The sequence below is a fragment of the Haemaphysalis longicornis genome, unplaced genomic scaffold (assembly GCF_048455015.1).
Source record: "Haemaphysalis longicornis isolate Haplotype H1 unplaced genomic scaffold, Haemaphysalis longicornis Haplotype H1 scaffold_9, whole genome shotgun sequence".
Lineage (NCBI taxonomy): Eukaryota > Metazoa > Arthropoda > Arachnida > Ixodida > Ixodidae > Haemaphysalis > Haemaphysalis longicornis.
The window spans coordinates 5255631-5278570 of NW_027526460.1; the positions used below are offsets into that span (position 1 = coordinate 5255631).

Genomic DNA, 22940 nt, shown 5'->3' on the forward strand with positions numbered 1-22940 from the left:
ATAGCACCATGGCATCTCCGCCCTGTATCATGCGACACATCTTTCACACACGTAGATAAAAACCGAGCTCCCACATGTGCAAATCTGCAGCACTTCTTTTATTTGCAGCAGAAGCATCAGTGTTCTGAATTTTATACGGATAACATGACAATTCCAACAGGGACAAGACCACTTTGTTTTGGGGAGCTTTACCCAAAAAGACCATGGCACTTGGCAACGAAAAGAGCCCCAGCAGAAAACAGAGCAAGGCCTCACGGCTTGTAGAGGATGCCCTCATGGTAGAATGAATGATCCAGCAGTAACTGCCTGACATCATGTGATTTCGATTGCCGAGGCGCCTTCGCCGCTGTGTTGGTATTGAAGGAAGGCGACAGGAAAGTGTCCACAAAGTCATGCGCCAAGGCTACTATTCCTGTCGACAATGTCCAGACAAAAGCCAAAATTACTACTAAACTAGTTTTCTGCACAACAAAGAGGTCACTTTCTTGCTTTGCCAGAGTTAATAACTTGCCCTTAAATAATCCATGCACAACGTATCTTCATCACAGATGGGTTTGGGTGCATCAAATTATTTGTTATACAGAACCTTTTTTACTGCACTAAGCAGTGCGAACTCGCAGGAAGCAGTTTTATTTCGTGTAAAGTATTTCCAAGAGCAACGCAATCACTTTGTTCTCTGTCTACCTTACTCATACTATCAATTCTTAAATTTATACCAGCAAATAGATAACAAATAGAAGGAAGAACACAATTCTGCACACGAGATATCCCCAGCTGTTCATTGCTTTGATACTCGCAGAGAGACTTGTAACGGTCAAGCTGGCATAGATCCGTCGATCGTTTGATTTTGTTTTCACTGGCATTCCCAGTACACACGCTGCTGTCTTCATGGCTATCTACTGCCACGTTAGTGTAAACCCTCGCTTTAAATGTACGCACAGAGTGAGAACGCGATGATGGATCTAAAGTATACCATCAATTACAAGCCAGGCAAGTGCGGGAACCCGTTAGGTTGTGACAAGTAGCCTGCGAACATCAGTTCCCACTGGAATGGCAGGAGGAGTGCTGCAGGCAGGCTAGGGGCACCGTGACTGCAGTCAAGAGATGCTGCAAGAGAAAGAAACGGAACATGAGGAATGAAACACCATTGAGGCAGCAGTAAATAAACAATCTAGGATGAGTAAAAAAAGGTCAAACGACAGAGAAGACCACACAGCAGTGCTCTTGCCCGCCCTGCGTTATCCGGGTCGTTCCCGCTGAATTTCCATCGGTTATTGAACGCCGCGACTAGCCTCACTATTAAAGATGAAAACATATAACGAAGTCAGCATCCCTTGGCAGGCACTCCTGGCAAGCAAAAGTGCTGGATGGAGTAACGAGTGCAACAGGCTAAAGCAGAGTGTTGCAACGCCCTCACGAACCACACGCACACACGAAAACCTTGCCAACAGCGTCCTGTCACGCTCCTAACTTCACCAATAGATCGTACTGCAAGTTCATTTTCGTTACAACACGGTTAGCACAAGGCACGTTGTCTAGAAAAAGCGTCGAGGATAACAAGTGATTTTAATGAGGCCACATTAAAGAAGAGACAAAGAAACGCCATGGGCGAGACGGGTTTGCATGCGATGAGTTCCCGCGCCGTGTAACAAACCGTCAACAGCTCGCGATCGCCGACAGAGGCGAACAGAGCAGCATAAACAGTGACAATGACGCAAGACGGTGAGAACGCGCCGTTAAGAATTTCGTAAACGTCGCTAATATAACTGCAGCGAGCAGAAAGCAATTGAGCTTTTCAGTAGGTGATATGCGAACTGATTGCAAACCCGCCAAAAAGGAGCGCTCACCTGAGTCGGCCGATGGTGGACAGTTGAACGCCCACGGCTGATTGCACAGCCGTAGAGCCAGAAGACGCCGGAGCTGTTGAACGACGATTGACAGGGCGACAACCATTCACACTTGCGTTGACAGCAAAAGTCCAACGCGGCTACTTGAGCATCTACGGCGCGCACGCCGTGTAGGCAGCACTCGGAAAAATAAACATACCGCGCGAGAGCGCTGGGAACAAACGTGACGTCACATCCGCCTAGCGCTCATCCTCACCCGCCGAAACGGTCGGTTAATTCCTCCCCTGAAGGGCAGGTCACGGAGTGGGGGGGCTAGCGCCGCCCGGATTCTGAAGCGGAGTTTCGCAACTGTCTATATTGAGTAACTCTGGCAGCATGCTGCAGTACGGTCTCCCTGTTCTGTGGTACGGTGGCTTTATAGCATAGCTGTAGCGTGATTATATAAACATTGGTTGATAGTCCCTACCGAGCACACCTGTGGTGACAAGCGTTTTTGCTATACTCGCGAACCACGGACGAACATGAACTGCTCCAGCTCATTAGTGCGGGCTTTGGCGGTGAGGCAGCTTCCGTCGCTCCTGCGTTGTCCTCCCGCCGGCGCCTCGCTGAGCTGCCATCGCGGGAATCGCACCAAGGCTCGCCATGCAGTGGGCAGTGACGACCAGATGCCGGTGTTCCAGTACACGGACGACAGAAGCAAACGACGCAAGCGAGTGTACCTGTGGGGGAGCTGCCTGACGGGCGCCCTGGGCCACGACAAGTTAGTGCGACCCAAGCTGGGCCATGCGCCCAGAGCCGCTCACAACAAGCCGTACAGGTTGCCTTTCTCCGAGTTCTACAAGGTACGCCTTTCTGCTTGCTCAAGCCTCGTTGAAATGCAGTTTTCGCCAATTATTTCTCCGACATTAAATTCAAGTGTCAGAAAACTTGCAAACTAGAACACGATCTCCAAGTGCAAATTGTGACGGAAACAATGGCAAGACAAGTTTATATACAATCGTTCGGTTCTCTCCAGTGAAGGAGCACTATTAGTTGTATGAAATGAAATATAAGCGAGTTGAAGGTGACAAGAGTCAGTCTGACGTAAGCTCCACGACCACATACGTGAACAACACGCTGCGTTCTTCGTTCGGCACATGCAGGGCCACTTCCAGCCGACATGGTTGCACCAGGGCTTGCAGGTGTCGAACACCTGTGCAGCCAAACATACACAGTTGAATGATTGATTGTAGTGTTCATTGGCGGATCCAGAGGGGGGGTCCGGATGTCCTGACCCCTCCCTTAATTTTTTAATTTAAACCTCCAAGAAGATGACTACTCAGGTCGCAGAAAAAGGTGAATTGATGACTTGTTGTATTCCTTGTGTTTTTGCTTTCCCCAAATTTCAGTGAATAAATAAGGCTCCTCCTCCTCCTCCTGCTCATCATCATCATCACCATCATCACTGATAGGAGCTGACCCCCCTCTCAGAAAAATCCTGGATCCGCCCCTGGTAGTGTTTAACGCGCCGACGCAACGCAGGCGATGAGGTGCACCGTTGTGGAGGGCTCCGGATCAATTTTGACCACCTGGGGGATCTTTAACGTGTGCCAAAATCTCATACACACGGGTATTTTGCTTTTCGCCTCCATCAGAAAAGAGGCCGCCGCAGCCGGGAATCGAACCCGCGTCCTCGTGCTCAGCGGCACAACGCCTTAGCCACTGAGCCACCAGTACACATAGGGTTGTCATCTCTTCCAGGAACCTTCATGTGTGAGTGCTTTTAACGCGATAGCGTTAAGGAACTCGTGCCGCCGAAGAGCGGGCGTCGGTGGCTTATTTTTCGGTTGAAGGAGTGGGAAATTGCCGTCTGTCACGGAGTCCGCTGAGTGGCCCTGCCATCCGGACGTCCCTGTTCGGCTCTGGAGAATGTGTCCCCATTGCGGGGCTGCTGCTGGACCACCAGTGGAGAACACGTGTGCATAAATGCTGTGCCACCCGTAACTGAAGAGAGCTCTTCTGAGTTGTCTTCTGCGAATGCAAATGACACAACCATGTCTGCTCGGCTAATCAGGCCCCACTCCAAGAGTCGCATTCTCCCGAGAGTTTTTTGTGTAAGTGTGTAGACTGGAGCCCACGCAGTTGAGGTGCACACCACGCAGCATTCGGCATGTCGGGCATTGTGAACCAGAGTAACCTACGTGTAAGCAAAGAGTAACCTACCTGGTTCTGCAAACGTGTTGACCCCAGTTCAATTTTTGATTGGCTGCGGACCAAAACTGTGTCACTACCAGCAGGGTTCATACAGGAAGACACGTAAAACCCTTGAAATTGAAAATTGAGTTTTCAAGGGCCTTGGAAGCCTGGAATTTTTTCTTTTCCCTCAAAACCCTTGATTTGTTTGGGTAACAAAGAGGAGACCTGATTATGTGACCCAGGTTTTTGTGGCTTATATCAATGTGGCCCTGCACACTCCCCATCCAAACATGCTTTTTACCATTTAAAGCCAGCTTGGGGGTGCAGTCATTCTACTCTGTACAGCTTTTACAGGCGTGCTGCTTTATGCAATGGCTCATACGGAACAAAATCCGTGCATTGGATGAGGCAGAAATTAGCATAGGTCCCCTGCCAATTTCCCATGCTGCTTTCCCAATTGCTTCATTCTGTTATTCATTTTACATATCTTCCAGTTCCTGTAAGCCATAAGCTACCCTGCCATAAGCTATGCCACACTATGTTTCGAAAGCGAACGGTGCTGACACTCCTGGATGAAATAAAAATGAGCACAGATAAACAGAACTCTGAATGTGAGAACACGGTGCATGTAGCTCCTAAACTTTACAGGACTATTTTATTTTGACGGGTGTGATCGTGGGAAGAGCCAGTAGAGTTGTCCATTCCCCCCCCCCCCCTTAATGAACACAGAAATTTGGGGGATGAGAATGGCAGGGGGTATTAAGTTATGTTCCTTGCTATCTGAGACTGTGTATTAAGAGCATCTGCAGAGCTCCAAAAAGTCCAACATGGTATGGCTTTTGTAAAACTCCTTCACTACTGTGGATGGGGGTAAACTTGTCTGCTTCCAAATGGTGGTGGTGTTCCAAAGAGATTTTTCTTGAGGTCATTTTTTTAATGTATGCAAGCAAACTTTGAGCGTGTGAAAACAGAAGTGAAACGTTCGTGCACAAGCTCCCCTGCACCGTTGAAAATGCCTTGGCAGGGCCTTGAGAGTCTTTGAATATCTGAATTCTTGTCCCTGAATCCTGTACGAACCCTGACAGTAACTGTCCCACTCAAGTGGTTTAATTAGATTCACGAAACCTGCATGCATTATCCATAAACATCTGCTGTTCCCTGATTTATTCCTTAAACCTTGCTTCCAGGTGAACGATGTGGCATGCGGCTATGGATTCACATTATTTTCTGCAGTAGAAGACAAAGTGAAAAACCCACACATAGTCTACGGCACTGGCATCAACACGGATTTTCAGCTTGGCTACCAGTGCGCACGAAGAGGCAAGGCTCTTCTTGCAGTCAGTCACATAGTTTTTGTCTTGTATAGTCATTTGTGCAGGTGCTACTCAGTTTTTGCTTACAGCGGACTCTGGTTAGGCAAACTTCGCAAAAGGGATACTAAAGTGCAAAAGCAAGTTGGCCTACATTGGTAGATTAGAGTGCCTTGAACACAAATATACCACTTGCAGCCAAAGCAGTCACCCAGAAAATGCCAGAAGCATAAAAACAAAGTGTTGATGCCCCACACACTTGTGCGCACTGCAATTTGTTGCATCACTCATAGTGAATGTGTGGTGAAATGGTACTGGTGGAGCTTGCCTAAACTCTTTTCTGAAACAAATACTGAGGCGGGGGGCACATGTAGGCATAAAATAAATGTGTGCAGGAACTTTCGGTAATCATGAACTTTTTATTAAAAAGACACAACTCTCGGTTGGCAAAACATAAAATATGAGACCTCAGCCCATGTGATAAGCTCTATTTAGGTTTTGATTTCTTAGAAATGTTTCTCCTTGCGTACAAGTGCCGTCAAAAGGTGCCTTTCAAGTAGGTGAACGCGAGAGTCTACCATGCCTACTGACCCCTGATGCATGAATGTGAAACAGGCAGTGGCAAAAGCAGACAGGTACTATTAGCGCAATCGATTTGAAAAGAAGTGGCCGTCAACTTATTTGATCAACTGCACGTGTAATTTCATCACCTGCTCCACGGTGGCAGTATATCCTCAGCATTCTGGGAAAGCTTCGTGCTGCCAAGCCCTGCCCATAAAGCGCCGGGCTTCGTAACTGGCTTTGCTGGTACGCCACCACGCCAAGATGGTGTTAAAAAAACCCTTGCTGATCGGCTGCAACGATAGTGAAAGCCCATGAGAACAGGCTTTCAGGAAGATGGCGACGATCAAGTAAAATCGAACTTGGCTCACTCTGGGTGCTTCATGATGTTCCCTGAAACATCTCCAAACTAAATGGCAGAGAAAAATTCCAATTGAATTATTTATTTCTCAGCAAACAAGGCTTCATTGGCCGTCAGACGAAAACCAAAAGAGCTACAAAACGTTATTTAAGTTAAAACAAAGAGTTACTCAGTTGTGTCTTTTTACCTGACGATGCAAATAAATCGCACCATGGTGCTTTAGTTGTTTGTTGTGTATGCACTGCTAAGATATTTTAAATGATGAGAGTGACTTTCTCTTTTGTTTGGTTAAACAGCGCCCAAGTATTGATGAAAATCATCCTGGCAGTCTTGCACCCCATGGCCACTATTGTGCTGCTTTTCTCAGCTTTTGTGAGTAGTTATGGGAGGTGGGAAGAGAAGGAGCAGAAGTGATTGCAGAAGTGGGCCACAGAGTCATGGCAAACTTTAAAAACCATAGATTATGACAAAACATTTGCAGGATTCAAAGCAAACAACTGTCCTTTTTGGAGCTGTTAGTCAAAAGTTCAGCCTCTGCTCTGTTAATCCAGGGCTATATGGCTTGCCTAATGCTGCCCCCATCCTTAGCTATGGGTTAAATGCAGAGCCTTCCTATCCTTTCAAGCCGTTAGTGATCAAATCTAGTGAACCCGAAACCTCTCAGTTTTGCTTTCAATAAAGGCACATCTAACCACCATCCTTCCAGCCCCTCTTACGTTAATGTGGGGCCCCCTTCCCCCTGAGCTGTTTCCAGCACCAACTTGCACAGCAGAACCTGCAAAATGCAGTGGACCGTTTAACTAATCTTTCCCAACTTTGTTGTTTACATAGGGGACTGGTAAAAAGTGCAAAGGCTCATGGGTACGTTGTCTGCTCCCACCACTTACGGTTCGAGAACTCTCCTGCCCTCTCGTACACTGGTGGCCTTCACGCGCCTGTGTGTGTTTATTTGTTTTGGAGTGCTTACCTTTCAGAGAAGCTCCTAGTAGGAATAATCATTTATTCATTGAATGTGTGATGCATGAGTGTTTTTTTTTAACAGATAAACAACACGCACACACGTGCGTGAAAGCCACCGGCATACGGGAGGCCTGGAGAGCTCTCGAACCGGAAGTGGCGAGACTCTGCGGGAGCAGACAATTTACCCATGAGCCTTTGCGCTTTTTACCAGTCACCTTTTGCTGCAGCTGGGATGCATTGATATAACACAATATCTCATAACTTTTAAGCACTTCACTGCAGAGATACTTTGGATAATTGATATTTTGACCCTCTCTGAGCTCTATCAAAATGAAAATGCAGTCCCCCTTAAAAAAAAAAGCACTCCCTATTTTGGTTGTTTTCGTTTCCAAAATTTGACCAGATGGGCGTTGTGCCTGATGTAAGTTAGCGCGTGTTGCGCTTAATCATTCAGCAAATTTTGAGTCCCAGAGTTCTGTCCCGTGTTCAAGACATTCATGCAACATTGAGTAGTTGAGCCTTTTTGGAGAGCCTTTTTTCTTATATCAAAGTGTAGGGTTATCACGTCCTCCGATCCTGTAAAGGCTTCCGCAAGCTTGTCCATGCTTACAAAAGCCACCTGCTGTTGTCTGTTCTTCCTTACAGGGCACCCCCTGAAAGTGTTGACGGAGCCTGTTGGCATCCCACTGCCGCTAGCGAGTGACTCGACACGTGTACTGCGCATTGCGTGTGGCCGCTCACACAGTGTGGTGCTTACTGACAAGGAAGGGGGTAAGCAGCCGTGACTGGCTACGGGTGTTTAGTGTAGCGTATTTGCAGTTCACAGATAAACCACATGCGTGTGATTTGTATGACTCTTGAGGTGTGCTCTAAAAAGCCTCTTAAGTAAAATGACAGCTACACAAAAGAAGTGCTACGTATTGTGGGATTCTTTCATCTCTTTTGGCAATGTATAGTTACGCATTATTTGGTGCCCCTCCATTCTTCAGTTTTACTGAAAAAGTGAAGTTCTTTTTCTTGTACGTGTTACTCTTTTTTTCTTTACTGTGGGTGGGTGAGAAGGTGAGTGTGATAACACATCGAAGAAAACTTGCTTGTTCTGTGTGTTTGTGTTCTTGTACTTTCCTTGTATACTTTGCGTTTTTTCAGAATAAGATTTAGTCGTCAGCTAGCACCTATCCTTGTCTGTTTGCTTCCCTCTGCCCCTTGCGCATTTTTCAAAACTGCAGTGTCTGCCTTCAACAGTGTTAATAGCTGTATGCTGTCAGCTGATAGTTATATAACTGACTTGTAAGCTCTTGTTTTCTGAGAAGCAAGTCGCCGTTTACTGCACTGCAGCTGGCCTAGAAAAGTTTGACCCTGGCTATTGAGTAGTTGGCCAAGGCCAGTCACCGTTCGTTGGTGACTTGCCTCCTTGACATGGCACAGTGTTCTCCTTTGGAAACAACTCGTTCGGGCAGTGTGGCCGGCCAGTCGTGCCAGACGAGAGCCCCGAGAGCACCGCCACACCTCGACGGGTTCAGGGCATCCCCGGCCAAATTGTCGACGTAAGCTTGGTTCTGTCTTTTCATACGACCCTGTTCCCCACCCCCTGTGTAACATGGAAGAGAAAGAGGGGGTGTGAAAGAGGAAGAGAGGAGAGGGAGTTGTCTTTCCCTCCGCTCCAGTTCTCTGCCCTTACCAAATTTCAAAAATTTGGGTGTTCAATCTTCCATAGCTACACAGGGCTATGAGGTGTGGTGTAGTGGATGGCTCGCGATTAATTGTGACCACCTGGGTGTCCTTAACGTGCTGTGAGATCCTGATGCACGGACATTTTTGCTTTTCACCTTCATCTGAAAAGCGGCCAGGAATCAAACCCACCTTGTCCTTGAGCTCAGCAGCATAATGCCTTAGCCACTGAGCCACTGTGGCGGGTTCTGCTCTCGTTGCATACAATTTCTCCGCCACACAGTCTCCTCAGGGGCGAGCCGGGAGAGCTCCAGAGGTGGGGGCGAAGTGCCTCGCAGTCGAGCATCTCCAATGACTGGGAGAGGCGTTCGGCCCCTGCATATGCCTCGGCTAGTGAACGTTACGATTCTAAGCGGTGCTGGCAGGCTTATCTGAGCCACTCTGCAGCGGACAACATGAAGCGTGGCATGCCGATTCCTGAGATATCGAGAATGCCCAACCAACAATAACTTAGGATGCCAAGCAGTTGTTGCACAAAACTGAAACCGATACCTGTTTGAACGACTACAATCTTGGACATTGTCCTATCACATCGCAAGATCAGTAGGTGTAGTTGTTGCAGTTGCTGCAGACAGTGTATGGTAGTTTTCTTCTTTCAGGCTTCATAAATTAATTACCGCTTTATTGACCAAACAAACGATGAGAAGTGTGCCTATTTGAGTCATTCTATGCACTGCAAACAAAAACAGAAGTTTGACAAATTCACTTCAGTGTCCCTTTGAGACGGCTCAAATTGTGTCATTTCTATTTTTAGTGGGGGTCTTGTGAGATCACACCAACAACATATTGGTGAGTGGGTTGGGCCAGCAGGGGGAGGGTGGGGACTTTTGGGGTGTCGCTTTGTTACAACACTTTTGTGTCTGTAATGTTTTACGTAGCCTCTACTGTAATGTTTCTGGTGTTAAAAGTGTTGCATTGCGCCCTCACAGGATTAAATAATGAAATTTGTTATTGTCAGTGCAAGTGAATGTGTTAACAGACTATCTCTGTTGAGCAGAAGGCAGCATACAAAAGGTCTTGTGCCTGTCCACTTTGTCTTTGTTTCTTCCATGTGGTACCTATTTGCTGTCAGCATGAGGAGTGTTAAAGCAAAGTTGTCAAAAACCATGAAGTAGTGGCTATGAAATTATTTTTGTTTATTTCAAGCAACATGACTTAAGTACAGAATATATGCAGGAGGAGGTCCTAAGGTTAAAAAACTGCAAGCGGTACCTCTCACACAAATAAACACTCAGTAATGTAATTACAGGATGAAAAAGAAATACAAAAAATTATTATGCAAGCATTTCAAATTCGGTTGGGCAATGCAAAAACATTATTGCACATAAACACTTCACATCAATGTAATGAAGGCAATAAATAATGTTTCAGTTTTTTTTTAAACATGACAAAATGAGATGCATTAACATCCTGGTTGAAGTTGTTCCAGCAGTGCAAGATAGTGAACTGAATATTTTGCTTACCGTAGTTAGTTCTTACTTTTTATCAATGAAATCATTGTTGTGGATGGTGGCAACTTATAATTGCCTAGTGGCATGATCTTGCGGCAGAGCCACATAAAATAGCATGCACCTAATTTTTGAACACCTGTGGTGTGTGCTTCCCAGATCAGGTGCAGCTCTGAACTGATGTGCTTGGGTGTGGCAGGGTGAAGTGGGAGATTTTTCAGAGCATGGCTTGGGGTGAGAGTGGGGTGGGAGGCATTGTAGGCTCAGCAGTGATGCTTTTCTGTCGCCTTCCCCCCATCCCTTCTTTGGTGTTTCCGCTGCACTAACTGCAGCCGCACTCGCCGCCTGTGCACAGGTGGTCTGTGGCCAGGACCACACGCTGTTCCTGACGGCGGAAGGGGCGGTGTACAGCTGCGGCTGGGGTGCCGACGGCCAGACGGGGCTGGGCACCAATCGCAGCCAGGGCATCCCACAGCGGGTCAACGGGGACCTCAAAGGTGTCCACGTGGTCCGCGTTGCTGGCACCGTGGACTGCATCCTCGCGGTGTCTGGTGAGGGGTGTTCACTGCTAGCGTCACGCTGATGAAAGGCCCGCAGCGGGGTCAAAGTATTTCCGGCTGCTCGGGGGAGCTGGGGTGAACCCGAGCAGCGCACGAGCCGAGCCAAGGTTGCTGCGCAGTCAACGAGCTGAACAGGCCATTAAAGGATTGAGATCCTGTGTGTCTGTGGCCCTAGTGCTATGGCCTAGATGCTTTTGGGAGCTGGGGAAACTTATTTGATGACTCTGTTAAATTTGCCTGCCCCTATGCAACAGATTCTGGCGACCTGTTCGGCTGGGGAAACTCGGAGTACGGTCAATTTGGAAGGCAGACGGACGACAAGCAGGTACGTGTTGCAGTGCACCCCGCACGCTGTTTCTGCTTTCGGTTTCCTCAAAAGACAATGGGACCCTTATCATTGTACTATGGGGGTGTTCAATCTCGCAGCCCGCTGCCTTCTCCGACCGCAAAGACGACGAGGTGGTAGTGAGAAAGGAGAGCGGGCGCATTGAGTCAGGCAGGGAGCTGACCAGGGGTATGCGGGGAAACAGGGGAATGCAGTAGGAACGGGCTGCATAATATCGCTTGGGAGGCATTCTTCTGAAACGACGACTGGCATGCTGTCGGGCATCCTATGGGGTGCAGCAAACTGAACTGCGCATGTTTGGCCACTGCTCTTTATACAGGGACAGCCATGTGCCAAACTTTTATTTACCTGGCACCATCCCGCACCAAACTGCCCCCATTGCTTTAAACTAAAAGAGAGTGCAGTAAGACGTGTGCGCAGAAAGAATAACAAGCAGATGGGACGAGCCTGCTCCAAATGGCCTGTCTCGCTGCTCCAAGCCTGTTGTGAAAGGCACTTTAGCCTGCTCCCCGTACTGCTTCCAAATCCATGTACCATGTTTCACACCAACCCATACTGCACGCAAAGGTTGGCACATGCATTACCTTGAAAATTGTGGAAACCGCTGGTGTGACAACAGCAGCAGCATTATGAAGGGTCCACCCACTCTGTGTTGCATTTGAGGGGCCACTTCCACTTTCTTTTTGTTTTTGCTGGAGTAGCATGAAAGCCCGGGGAATGGGGGTTGACCACAGCCCTTGCTGCACGAGAGGCTTACCCTGGCGTACCACGGAAGCTAATGTTCCTTGTTTATTTGTATTTGTGGAACTAAGCTACAGTAAAGTAGAGTGATATGGGTAGGAATCACTCCTTCGGTAATATTTCCCGATGAAACAACATTTGGTCAACAAAGTGGGAAACAAAGGAGCAGTTTCTTCCCCACTTTGTTTTTCGGTGGAATCAAATTTTAGCGTAAACGCCTTTATCTGTCATAGCTGAGTGTCGTTGACTAGCGGGGCAGAAAAAAGTGCAGCTGTGAAAAATTCCTTTTCCAGATGAGCTTTGCCCGTCACCTGAACTTCCCACATGGCAAAGTCAAGACCATAGCCAGTGGAGGCACAATGTGTGGGGTGGTCACAGGTAGGTGTAAACCTTGTGGTCTGTAGCAAAAGAATACCTACCCCCGGGGGGGTAAAAAATAGGGCAGCAAAGTCAGGCTTATTGAAGCCACACCAGCAGGGGAGAAGTTCGGGATCCCCTGTGAGCGTTTGTTACGGTTGAGGAATAAAAAAGCTCCACATTGGCATCTTGGAAATGTAGCACAAAACGATAACAGGAAAAGGAAAGACTATAAATGAGTGCTTCACGTCCAAAATTAACATATCCCAGTGTGCTGAACTCTTTGAAATTCCGTGGTGCTGCATATTGGCAGGTTCCTTTTTGTCGCAGCCATTGCTTGCCACACTTGGGCTGAAGCCTGTGGCAGTGATCTTTCTAAAAATGCAAAACGTTAAAGGAACACTGCAGTGTGAAAGCAAGTTGGCTTGCATCAGCAGGTGTACACCCTGAGCAAGGAAAAGCCGTTCATGTGGTCACACCAGCTGTCTCCTTGCAGAGGCCGGCGACGTCTATGTCTGGGGCTACGGGCTGCTGGGCCTGGGTCCGGAAGTGGCGGTGCGCACCGTCCCCACCCTGCTGCCGCGGCCGTTGTTCGGGGCCGGCCGCTTCACGCCAGACGTCCGTGTCGTTGACCTGCACTGTGGCCTGAACCACTTTGTTGCCTTGAACAGTAAGCGTGTTGTCACAGCACCTCGAGGCCGCTGCTTTTCTGGTAGAGGGGAAAAGCGAAAACGCCCTTGTTTCGAGACTGTTAATGATCCGCAGGTGGTATAAATTAATCCAAACCCCTCCACTACGTCATGCTTCATAGCTTTGGTACATTAGCTTTGGCACGTTAAACTCCACAATGAATCAGTCAACCATGCTGTCATCATCATGATCACCGTCATCTTTATTTGTACCAACAGCACATGGCCTTAAGCGGTAGTGCACAGGATGAAACATACAGAATATAGAGCAAGCACAAACATTTTCAATATGTAGCCTGAAACTACAGAAATTAAACAGAAAGAGAGAGAAAAAAAAAGTAATCGTGCAATGTACCTAGGCCAAAGCAAGCTTAAATAAATGCAAATTGTTGTTAACAATGTCAAGGTGACTTGTACTGGCAGGTTACGACCTACGTAGTACAACTTACACAATGTTTGCATAGGAAAGAAAGTCATGGAACGATTTACAGGAAACCCTCATTTCAATCGATGACGTAAGGTCTTCACAATCAATAATGCTGTGTAAGGACTTAAACAAAAAAAGCAAACACGCATCCAACCTCATTTTAGCCAACTGCAATTTTTCTAACACATGTTCATACTGATAGTAAACTCTGCGATTGAAATGCCCATCGTATGTAATTCCAATAAAATGTCTGTACATCTTCAAGCTTAGCGCTATTCGTTATCCAATCTGTTCCGTACAACAGACACAAAATGAAGTTTTGGGATGACCGTAGTTAAGAGCAATTGAATAAAGCACTGTGGATTAGAAGATGGTCTCGTAATTTGTGACATCATTCCTTAGGCCTTTTTCACAACTTAGACAACATGCAAAAGAAAATGCAATGCTGAACGTACAACAATGCCAAGATCACAGCTTGCTTTAACCCATTTGAGCAATATTTCGTTTAGTAACGCAGCATGTAATCATGTAACGCATTAGTAATCATGTAACGCAGCAGCAGTTTTTATAGTGAAAGTCATTACATATGTTCTGTTGACATTAATCAATAGCTTATTTTCAACACACCAATTTACTACCTTTCAAATGCCAGGTTGTAGTAGGATACCGTCATCATGCATATAATTTTTGAAATTGTTATATGTCATCTGCATACAAAAGGGTGCAGGAATTCTTGACACAACACGTATCATTAAAAAATACACAAAACAGGAGAGGGCCCAAAATAGATTCATGTGGAACACGAGTCATAGAAATAAAGGGCTTAGACAGTACCCTGTTTATGCGGATGTAATTGAACCTACCAGACAAATAATCCATAAAGAAAGTACAAATGCGATTGCACATGCCATATGCTCATAACTTTTGAACAAGTTTCTTATGCTCTACTAAGTCAAACGATTTGAACAGATCAAAGTACACGGCATTAACCTGACCAGGATTTTCAATATGATGGCTTGTGTACTCTAAAAACGTGATTAAATTAGATTAGTACACCTCCTGTCATCACACTCTATCCTTCCAATTTCCAAATTGGGAGCCAACCTTTGGTGTGGAACGTGTGTATAGCAGTGGTTCTCCTTGCAGACTGGCCACATTGGGGGTGGGAGAAAGGGCACGAGGAAAGGGAAAGGTGGGAGAGAACTCCTATGTATGGATGGCATTCAGCCCGTGTCCATGATGTTGCGTGCGCCTTGCCAACCTTATTATGATTGGTCGATTGATTGATCCAAGCTAGTTTTCCTTATTGGGGGCTACATTGAGGGCTAGGGATGTTTTCTGGGTGGTTGGCTTTCTTTCTCAGCCTTAGCGTAATGCAAAAGTGTATGCTGCACAGGTAAAACAGAACGCATTCGGGGTTAGTTCCCATTTTGAAAATTGGAAGGATAGAGTCTGATGACAGAAGGTGTACTAATCGTAAAATCGCAGCAAACACACTTTCTTCCTCTGTGCACCAGATGTTGATGAGAAGTGGGTGACAGGGTCTTCTTGTCCATTCATTTTCACTTCCACTAGATAACAGGTTGCTGGCTCTATTTAAAAATCGGGACCACAATGTGGCTCTTAAAAGAGACAACCGAATCCAAAAGAAATCTTCAATTTGTACCTGTGTGCAGAGCAGGTAGTTTTAAAATTCTAAGCTAAACTAGGAGGAGGAGGCAAAACGTTTTATTGAGCAAAAAAAAAAAAAAAAAGAAAGAAAGAAAGAAGGTGGGTGGCGTCCTCAGTTCAGGAAGCGGCGCGCTTCCACAGCCCGGGTGGCCCGGTTGATCAGGCGTTGCTGGTCCTCCGGGTGGAGGCTGGTCAGTGCGCGTTCCCACCGCTCAGGGGATGGGGAACTAATAATAAAAAATACAAATGCACTTGCAGTTTTTTACAAGGTGAAGTTTGCATTTGTTGTATCCGGTTCCCACCCCTTGTGCAATACTGCCTGTAGGGGGTCTTTGTTAATTGAAGTGAAATGTTCGGTTCCCGGCCGCCGCAGCCACTTTTCTGATGGAGGTGAAAAGCAAAAACGCCCGTGTGTGCGAGATTTTGGTGCACGTTAAAGATCCCCAGGTGGTCAAAATTAATCTGGAGCCCTCCACTACAGCGCGCCTCATAACCTGCATAGTTTCGGCGCGTTAAATCCCATAATCAATCAATGGGAGAGAAGTGAGTGTTACAAGTTCTACAAAAACATCAACAGATGGCGGCCTGTCCTTGAGGATGCTGCACCTTTGCTGCATGAAGCAAGTGCTAGAATGTGCTGCCATTATTGCATGTTTAATACTGCAGTGACTGTGCCAAGACACCATTGCCTGTGTGCGTGCATGGCGGTGGCTACTAAATGCCTCATGCATAGTTGACCTAGAATGGCACTATTGCTGACACTTTCAGTGCCTTCTGCAACTTAGGCGAAAAAAAGTGAGGGGAAAATGCGATCCAGTGTAGATTTTAAAACTCTCTGGTTGCCGACACGACATGTGTGATGTGTTCTGATGCTGTGCCACTGACATGTGCAACCGCAAGAGCTGGCATTTAGCAGATATAATCCGGGGCTAGTGAAAAGGGCCATGGCTGCCACATGCCAAGAAGACTTCCCTGCGTAATGACATGGCCATGAGCTGGAACCAACAAGTCAGGCAGAATGAACAGAGCACCTGCCATGCATTTTTCTCTGCACGTTCCCCACAGTGTTAACAGATTGGCAGGGAGGTGCGACCGAAACAGCTTTTCATCTGCCCCACGCACGCTTGAAGAACTGTGTCATATGATGGAAGAATGAGTGCATGAAGCTTGCTTCGAGGAAGCCCGACACTGCAGTGCACAAGTGGCATGATCTGTGCGATGCCACTGTGGCCAGCAGGCTGCTTCAGTGGCCGGCCGCAGACAAGGCTACGGGCACTGTGCAGCATTGTATGGGAGACACGCATGTCGGAGTATCGCACAAGCTGTGTGCTACAAATTGAACGTATGGAGTTTGTGAGCATGAAACTGAAATGGAATGTTACTGAACCCTAAACGCAAAGAAAGTTCCCATTATGACCGCCATTCGAAAGTCATCTAAAATGTCATTTTCAGGTTAGTAGGTGCTGTAGTTTTGCTACAAAAACACGAAGGAGCTTGCACCTGAGCCTTAGTTGGCTGTTTTTGTGTGTCTTAAGAAAACTTCTGCTTAGGACGAAAAAAACGTTGTCTGGTGAGTTAGAATGCCATCTTTGGTGCAGGCAAAGGAGAATTATTCACCTGGGGGAAGAACAGGAATGGATGCCTGGGTCTTGGCCACGGGGAAGATCAGCATTTTCCCTTCAGGGTAAGCCATGTCAGTGTGCCACTACACAAACACTTGGTGCTATTAACCTATTTTTATTAGCTATTATTAATGACATTTTAGAAGAAGAATATGCCAGTGTTTACATAGAGTTCAAATCTGGACTCTTCAGCAAACTGGGTTGATGGAAGAAAGTGCAAAAGAAAAATGTAGTGGACACCAGAACAGATACTTAAAGGGACCCCGCAGAACTTATTATGTTAAAAATGCATTTTAGAGTGAAGTCTATAGTCCCAGCAGTCCATCCCCGCAAGAATTATAAACATCTATCCAGTATCACCTAAGCTACGCGGGATGAAAAATCGTTCACAATCGCTCTCTTTATACTCGACTTCAGACTACGCGGTAAAGGATGCACGTGTTCTCCCGAAGAAGGGGGTGGCTCGTGACGTTCGCTTTGGCGGACTTCGACATATCACACGCCAGGGAGTTTTATCCTTTTATCTGCAACGTGGAGTAGTCTATTTCCAATGTGACATGGGGACAAAGCAGGCATTGGTGCCTGCTCACAACCTTGCCCTTAGGCTGGCAGGGAATTTTTGAAGCAATGAACGCTTGTTGTCGAGTGGGTTAAAGGTGAACTATTGAGTTTGTCACTCCAACCCCGTGCGCACTTGACACACAAAAAGCACCAAAACTTGTATGCACAGGTTCATGTATAGAAGAGGTTGGTGCACAGTGCTGACAATGGTGTATTGTCACCGAAAATGCGGGAAATGAACAGCTACATTGACCAGCAACAGCGAACGATACAGCCACTGCTGTAACGGTGTAATTAAAGCAGTGCATAATTGGGAAAATTGAAGAGAGTGTGGTCCGTTTTCCCGCATCTTTCAGAGAGATTTGCAAGCATACCGCTTCACGTGCACGCCTAATATTTGGCTCAGGTGCTCCTGGCAGTGTACTCTAAACTTTTTGCAGGTTTATTTGCACTGATCAAAGCACGCTGCAGGGTCCCTTGAAGACCCACGTGTTTTTAGCGCTGCCGTATACAACCCTTTCTGTTGTAAAGTACGGAGGCTACCCATCCTGAAGGCAGTTCTGCTGTCAAACGGGAGTGTCGCCTCTAGGTTAGCTAAGGCAGGACAAAAGATAGAGAGAACAGACAAAATGTGAATGTCGAGTCCATTTGCATCACAACATGTTTGCATCTGGAATGAATCATTTCTTGCCATGCATCTTGCAAATGAACTGTAGTGTCCCGCAACAGCACCAGGTGGTGCCGCAATATTATCTGTAGGCGCCAAGATGTGGCGCCACCTCTGTAATACAGTCGAGTCCACTTATAACAATACTGGTTTTAACAATATATCGGATGTAACAATGGACAGCCGCGGCACCGTCAGCTTTTCATTGTATTCTATGGCAAAATAAACCGCTTATAACAATGCTGTCATGATGCAATATCGGTTATAACAATTAAATGTGGGCTCTGGAACCAACCCTGAACGAAACAAAAATGCAAAAACGCTGCGACAATGCCACCCCAACCCCGCCTATTACACAAAAGGGCATGAGAGCATACGCGCGGCGGCCAGGCGATTGCGCACTTGGCCTCGCACGCGGCGAGTGCGCGCCGAAGAGGCTCGCATGCCACCGCTGCTTTCGCCTGCCGCGGCGACACGGAGGAGGGGGAGGAGGACCGGATGGGCGCCTCTACGGGCAGTGGGGCAGTCCATTCTGAGGGTGCGCCGCCTGTAGAAAAAGCACCGGGGCGCCTAAGCCGCCGCAGCAGCAGCGCTGTGTGCACTGTGCCGACCTCCCCTATTCTTCGTTCATTAAATGCTCTTGTTTGTCACGTTTTCTTTGTTATTTTCGGCATAACCCGCTTATAACAATAATCGGTTATAACAATGATATTTTCATGGCACCTCAATATTGTTATAAGTGGACTCGACTGTATGTGTATAGGTATATATAGTACAGACGATCCTTGAATAAAGAGTTCCGTGCTGTCTGGGCTACAATGTGTAGTGTAGTGTAGTGCATCCATCCAGCCGACATAACATGAACCTTTAGATCTGCAGTAAGAGATTTAGCGCAAGTGCTGTTATGCATTGTCGCCTTCCTGTGGCTCACTTTTGCTTGCATGGTGTGCAACCGTAGTTTGAACTAAAATGTGGGCAGCAACTGCTTGCGTCAGTCAGGGAGAAGACATTGGACCACTGTACTAGAGCACTGCACGGGCCTGATTTTAAGGCCTGAGCCCAGCCCGAGCCCGCTTTGTGGAGCCCGAGCCCGACCTGGGCCCGTAACATCAAGCCCGGGCCCGGGAATTCATAAGTGAGCCTAGCCCAGGCCCGGCCCGGGCCCATCGTCTCAAGCCCAGGCCCGTCCCGGGCCCGGTCATTTATTTTTGAGCCTAGGGAGGGCCCGCGTGTGTGTGACCAGACCCGGTCTTAGACGCTGAAGAAAATTTGTTTATTTTATTTGGTCCAGTGTCCTCGTAGCGGGACGGAGCATCTAGTCTGTACAAGCACGTCCTGAATTGAAACGCAAAAAAAGGGTTCAGAAGTGCACGTAGCTTAGCTTACACCATCTGCAGTTCACGCCATATCGGCGTAATAATAGCTCGTATTCTTACACGAGAGACAGCATCAGCTTTGATGGCCAGACTCTTGGCAGCTTCACTTGGTTGTCGCAGTCACAAGTTGGTATTGCTGAAATTTGTTGCTCCCCATTTGAATCCACGAGTATGCCCGTGCGTTGAAATATTTTCCCTGCAGTGGTTGTTAAGCGGTGGCGCTTTCTAGCACGCGAGTTTGATTTCCAGCCACGGCAGCCGCATATAGATTGGTTCAACATCTAAAACACGCGTACATAGACATTGGTGCACAGCTCCAGGGTGTCTTGATCAATTCCTTCCCCGCTAGGACATTCCTTGTCACCGTATTTTTGATATGTTATACACCAAAATATAAAATCTTGATGCAGTGCATGAAATGTCTTAAAGCTAGAGTATAGTGATTATCAAACCTAGCAAAACACGTTTTTATAACAATGTGTACAACTAACATCAAGAAGCACGTAAAAGTAAACTCAGAACATTCATTTTTGTGCTGTTTTCTACACTTCACGTCGGAACTATTAACGGCCGGGCCTATGAATTCAAGCCCGAGCCCGGCCCAGGCCGCGGCACTGAGCCCGGGCCCGCCGACAATCGACTTCGGGCGGCCCGCCGGGCCGGCCCGGGCTCGGGCTTTCGGGCCGGCCTGGGCCCGTGCAGTGCTCTACACTGTACAAGCATTTTTGACGTTTTATTCTTATTCCACCTAAAGCCAGAACTCCTTGTTAACCTTACGTCCGTTCTGCTCTTCAGTCATTAACTCCATGCTTTTTTCATTTTGTACCAAGGCTGAACTTTGGTTGATTTCAACGAAAAAGGGTTGCCAAATTGTCGATGGTGTCGATCTTCACCCCGTACAGTCAAACCCGTTTATAGCGAACTGCAATATGCACCGCGATTTGTTCGATATATCCAATAGTTCGAAATAGCCGAACCCGCCTATAATGAGCTCATTGTTACGAGTTCGCATTGCGCGGTAGCCCCCCCTCCTCAACTCAACCATCCCCGCATGCAGAAACGAACACAGTAAAGTAGCCATTAACCATACCCAAAATAACCCATTTATTGCAATTAATAAAGCTTCTTTCCGCCTTAACTGCCTACTTTGCAAAAAAAAGCGGTGATTTTTGCTTTCACTTTCGTTTTGGCGGCTACAACTAGCATAGCATTCTCTACACGAAACATTGTTTGGAGCAGTACGGGTCTGCGTTCTCCAAAATCAAGGAAGCATTGGCGGAGCACATCGACTGCCGAAAGCGCTTCACTATAAGCATCGGACGGCTTTCACTCGCGACATCATCGGCAACGTTGGCGAGCTCTTCCCACAGTTCACCGATGCTGCTGTCTTGGGACTCGCTGGCTGGGCGGGTTCCGTCGTAAGTCCCACGCGTCGGAAATAGTTACGGAAAGTGTCGGCCGTCACGTTGCTCCGTGCAAGGCGCAATGTCCCAGTCGCGGCTCTTGCTCCGTGGTCGCGGCCAATCCACGTCTCAATCGCCGCTCCGAGACCATGCATTTCGGCGGCCATTCTAGGCGCGTGGAGTTCGATATATCGGATGTGAACTTCGTTATAAGGAATATGTTTCCCATGTATTTCCGTAACTGAATTTTGTTCGTTCGATATATAGCACAATTCGCTCTATCCGGGTTCGTTATAGCCGGGTTCGACTGTAGTACGCTCCCAGGGTGGCCGCGTGCAGAGCAAAACAGAAGGCGATGACCATCTCTTTTCTTCAACTGATGCTGAAATACATAGTTTTAGACAGTGACAGGGCCAACAAATTTTGCCACTCTATATGATGAAGTCAAATTAACATGGTTAAGCTTGCGAGCTGACTGCAGTGCCACTGCACTTGCACATACGTGTGAAACTGCAGTGCTTTTTCAACTGAAAGTGAAGTTTCTGCATGTCCAGTAGTCCAGTCTGTTGGAAAGAGTTCAGCAATTGCTTGTTTGTGAAATAACAGTTTTGGTGATGTGTTTTTTTCTCTCTCCCTTTGTGTCCACTCTCATCTTTTGCAGGTTAGCATCACATCGGAGGTTTTGAAAGTCAGCTGTGGCGTGGACCACACCGCGGTGCTGTGTAGATCATTCTGCTGACAGAGTAAACATGGCAGCAGCATGTGTGAAATATACACTAGAGACAGTGGTGACGATGGTACTGTTCCTTTTTTATTTATTTTCATGTACACATGGGGGAAAGGAATAAAGCTTCTGTTGTATGCTGCCACATAAGTGGAGAAATATAGCAGTGCTTATGCTGTTTGCTCACAATACATTGTCCTTTCAGCAGCTTATTAACTTTCAACTTGCACACACAGTTTATCTACCCTGCCCGCTTGCACACACAGCTTATTTTGTAAATGCTAACTTACACATTACCGAGGGCGACAAACTTATTTTTTGAGTTATTTTATTTTCCTGTGCAGAACCTACAGAACAGGTCTTATTTAATGGGCTGTCCGAAATTTCTCTTGCAGTGAAAATTCCATGGCCAAAAAATGGCTACCTTTTATATACATGTCCACCACTCCACACAGCAGCTTCGTTATTTTAGCGTCCTTAATCCATCTTAATCTGCCTTAGTAATCATTACTGTCCATCACTAATCTGTGGTGACCTGTAATCACGGGTCATTAATATTTATACATTGACACGCATCACGACAACTCTTGCTCCCCCTCTGGCCCTGTGCCAAGTGGTGACGCACTCTGCTCCTGCACTGGAGACCCACGTTCAAATCTCGTACCAACCTATAACTGACCTCAATACACAGGTTTGTGGACTGCAGAGATACAAACGGACAAGTTTTCCAAAACAATAGACCTAACCCCACAGTGGACGCACATTTGCTTCTTATAAAGTCACAATAGCTAACTCAGATGCCTAATCTCAGAACTACCAGCACAGGTTGCCAAGTATGCTTGCAGACTAAGAACTAGACTGACTTTTGCAATAGAGTATGGGAACATGCAAAATGTGGCTCCTGCAGAGGTCCCTGACGAGTTCTAAACCAACCAAACTGGCTGCTCATCAGGCCATACAAAGACTTGTACATAACTGTTATGGAACAACCCCTATGCTGCTTGGTGAACTTCAACAGAAGATAGTCAGCAATGCCATAGTATCCAACTACCCACTGTACCAGGACAACCCAGCAAGGAAATGGACGAATCATGTACTCCAAAGTACGCTGCCTTGGTGAACTGTGCTTGGCCATGACACAACCACCAGCGAACTGCTGCGAAATCTGAATGAAATGAAGCCAGATTGGCTACAAAGCTATTTCAACACTCTCTGGACATCCAGCATGGTCCCCCTGCAGCAAAAGCATGCGGACATCATTTAGCTCATGCCGAAGCTGCACAAACCCATCAGAGTAGCCAAAGTCCGTCCAATATTGCATTTGGAAATAATATGATCACACGGTCGATACATGCCCTGTTACTTACTTGAAGGCTAACAACTGCCTTATGTGTGGCCTCAGG

At 47.0% G+C, this 22940-nt stretch overlaps 1 protein-coding gene across 1 annotated transcript; it reads left to right on the top strand.

The window, feature by feature from the left end:
• The first annotated feature begins 2201 nt into the window (after positions 1-2201).
• LOC144152846 (RCC1-like G exchanging factor-like protein) lies at positions 2202-21696 on the top strand. Its single transcript, XM_077684336.1, has 10 exons — positions 2202-2689; positions 5210-5342; positions 7860-7985; positions 8643-8761; positions 10749-10944; positions 11208-11278; positions 12334-12418; positions 12894-13067; positions 16783-16868; positions 21475-21696. Exons 1-10 carry the CDS (start codon positions 2369-2371, stop codon positions 21550-21552), a joined length of 1389 nt encoding a protein of 462 aa, XP_077540462.1. The 5' UTR covers positions 2202-2368; the 3' UTR covers positions 21553-21696.
• The last annotated feature ends 1244 nt before the right edge of the window (positions 21697-22940 follow it).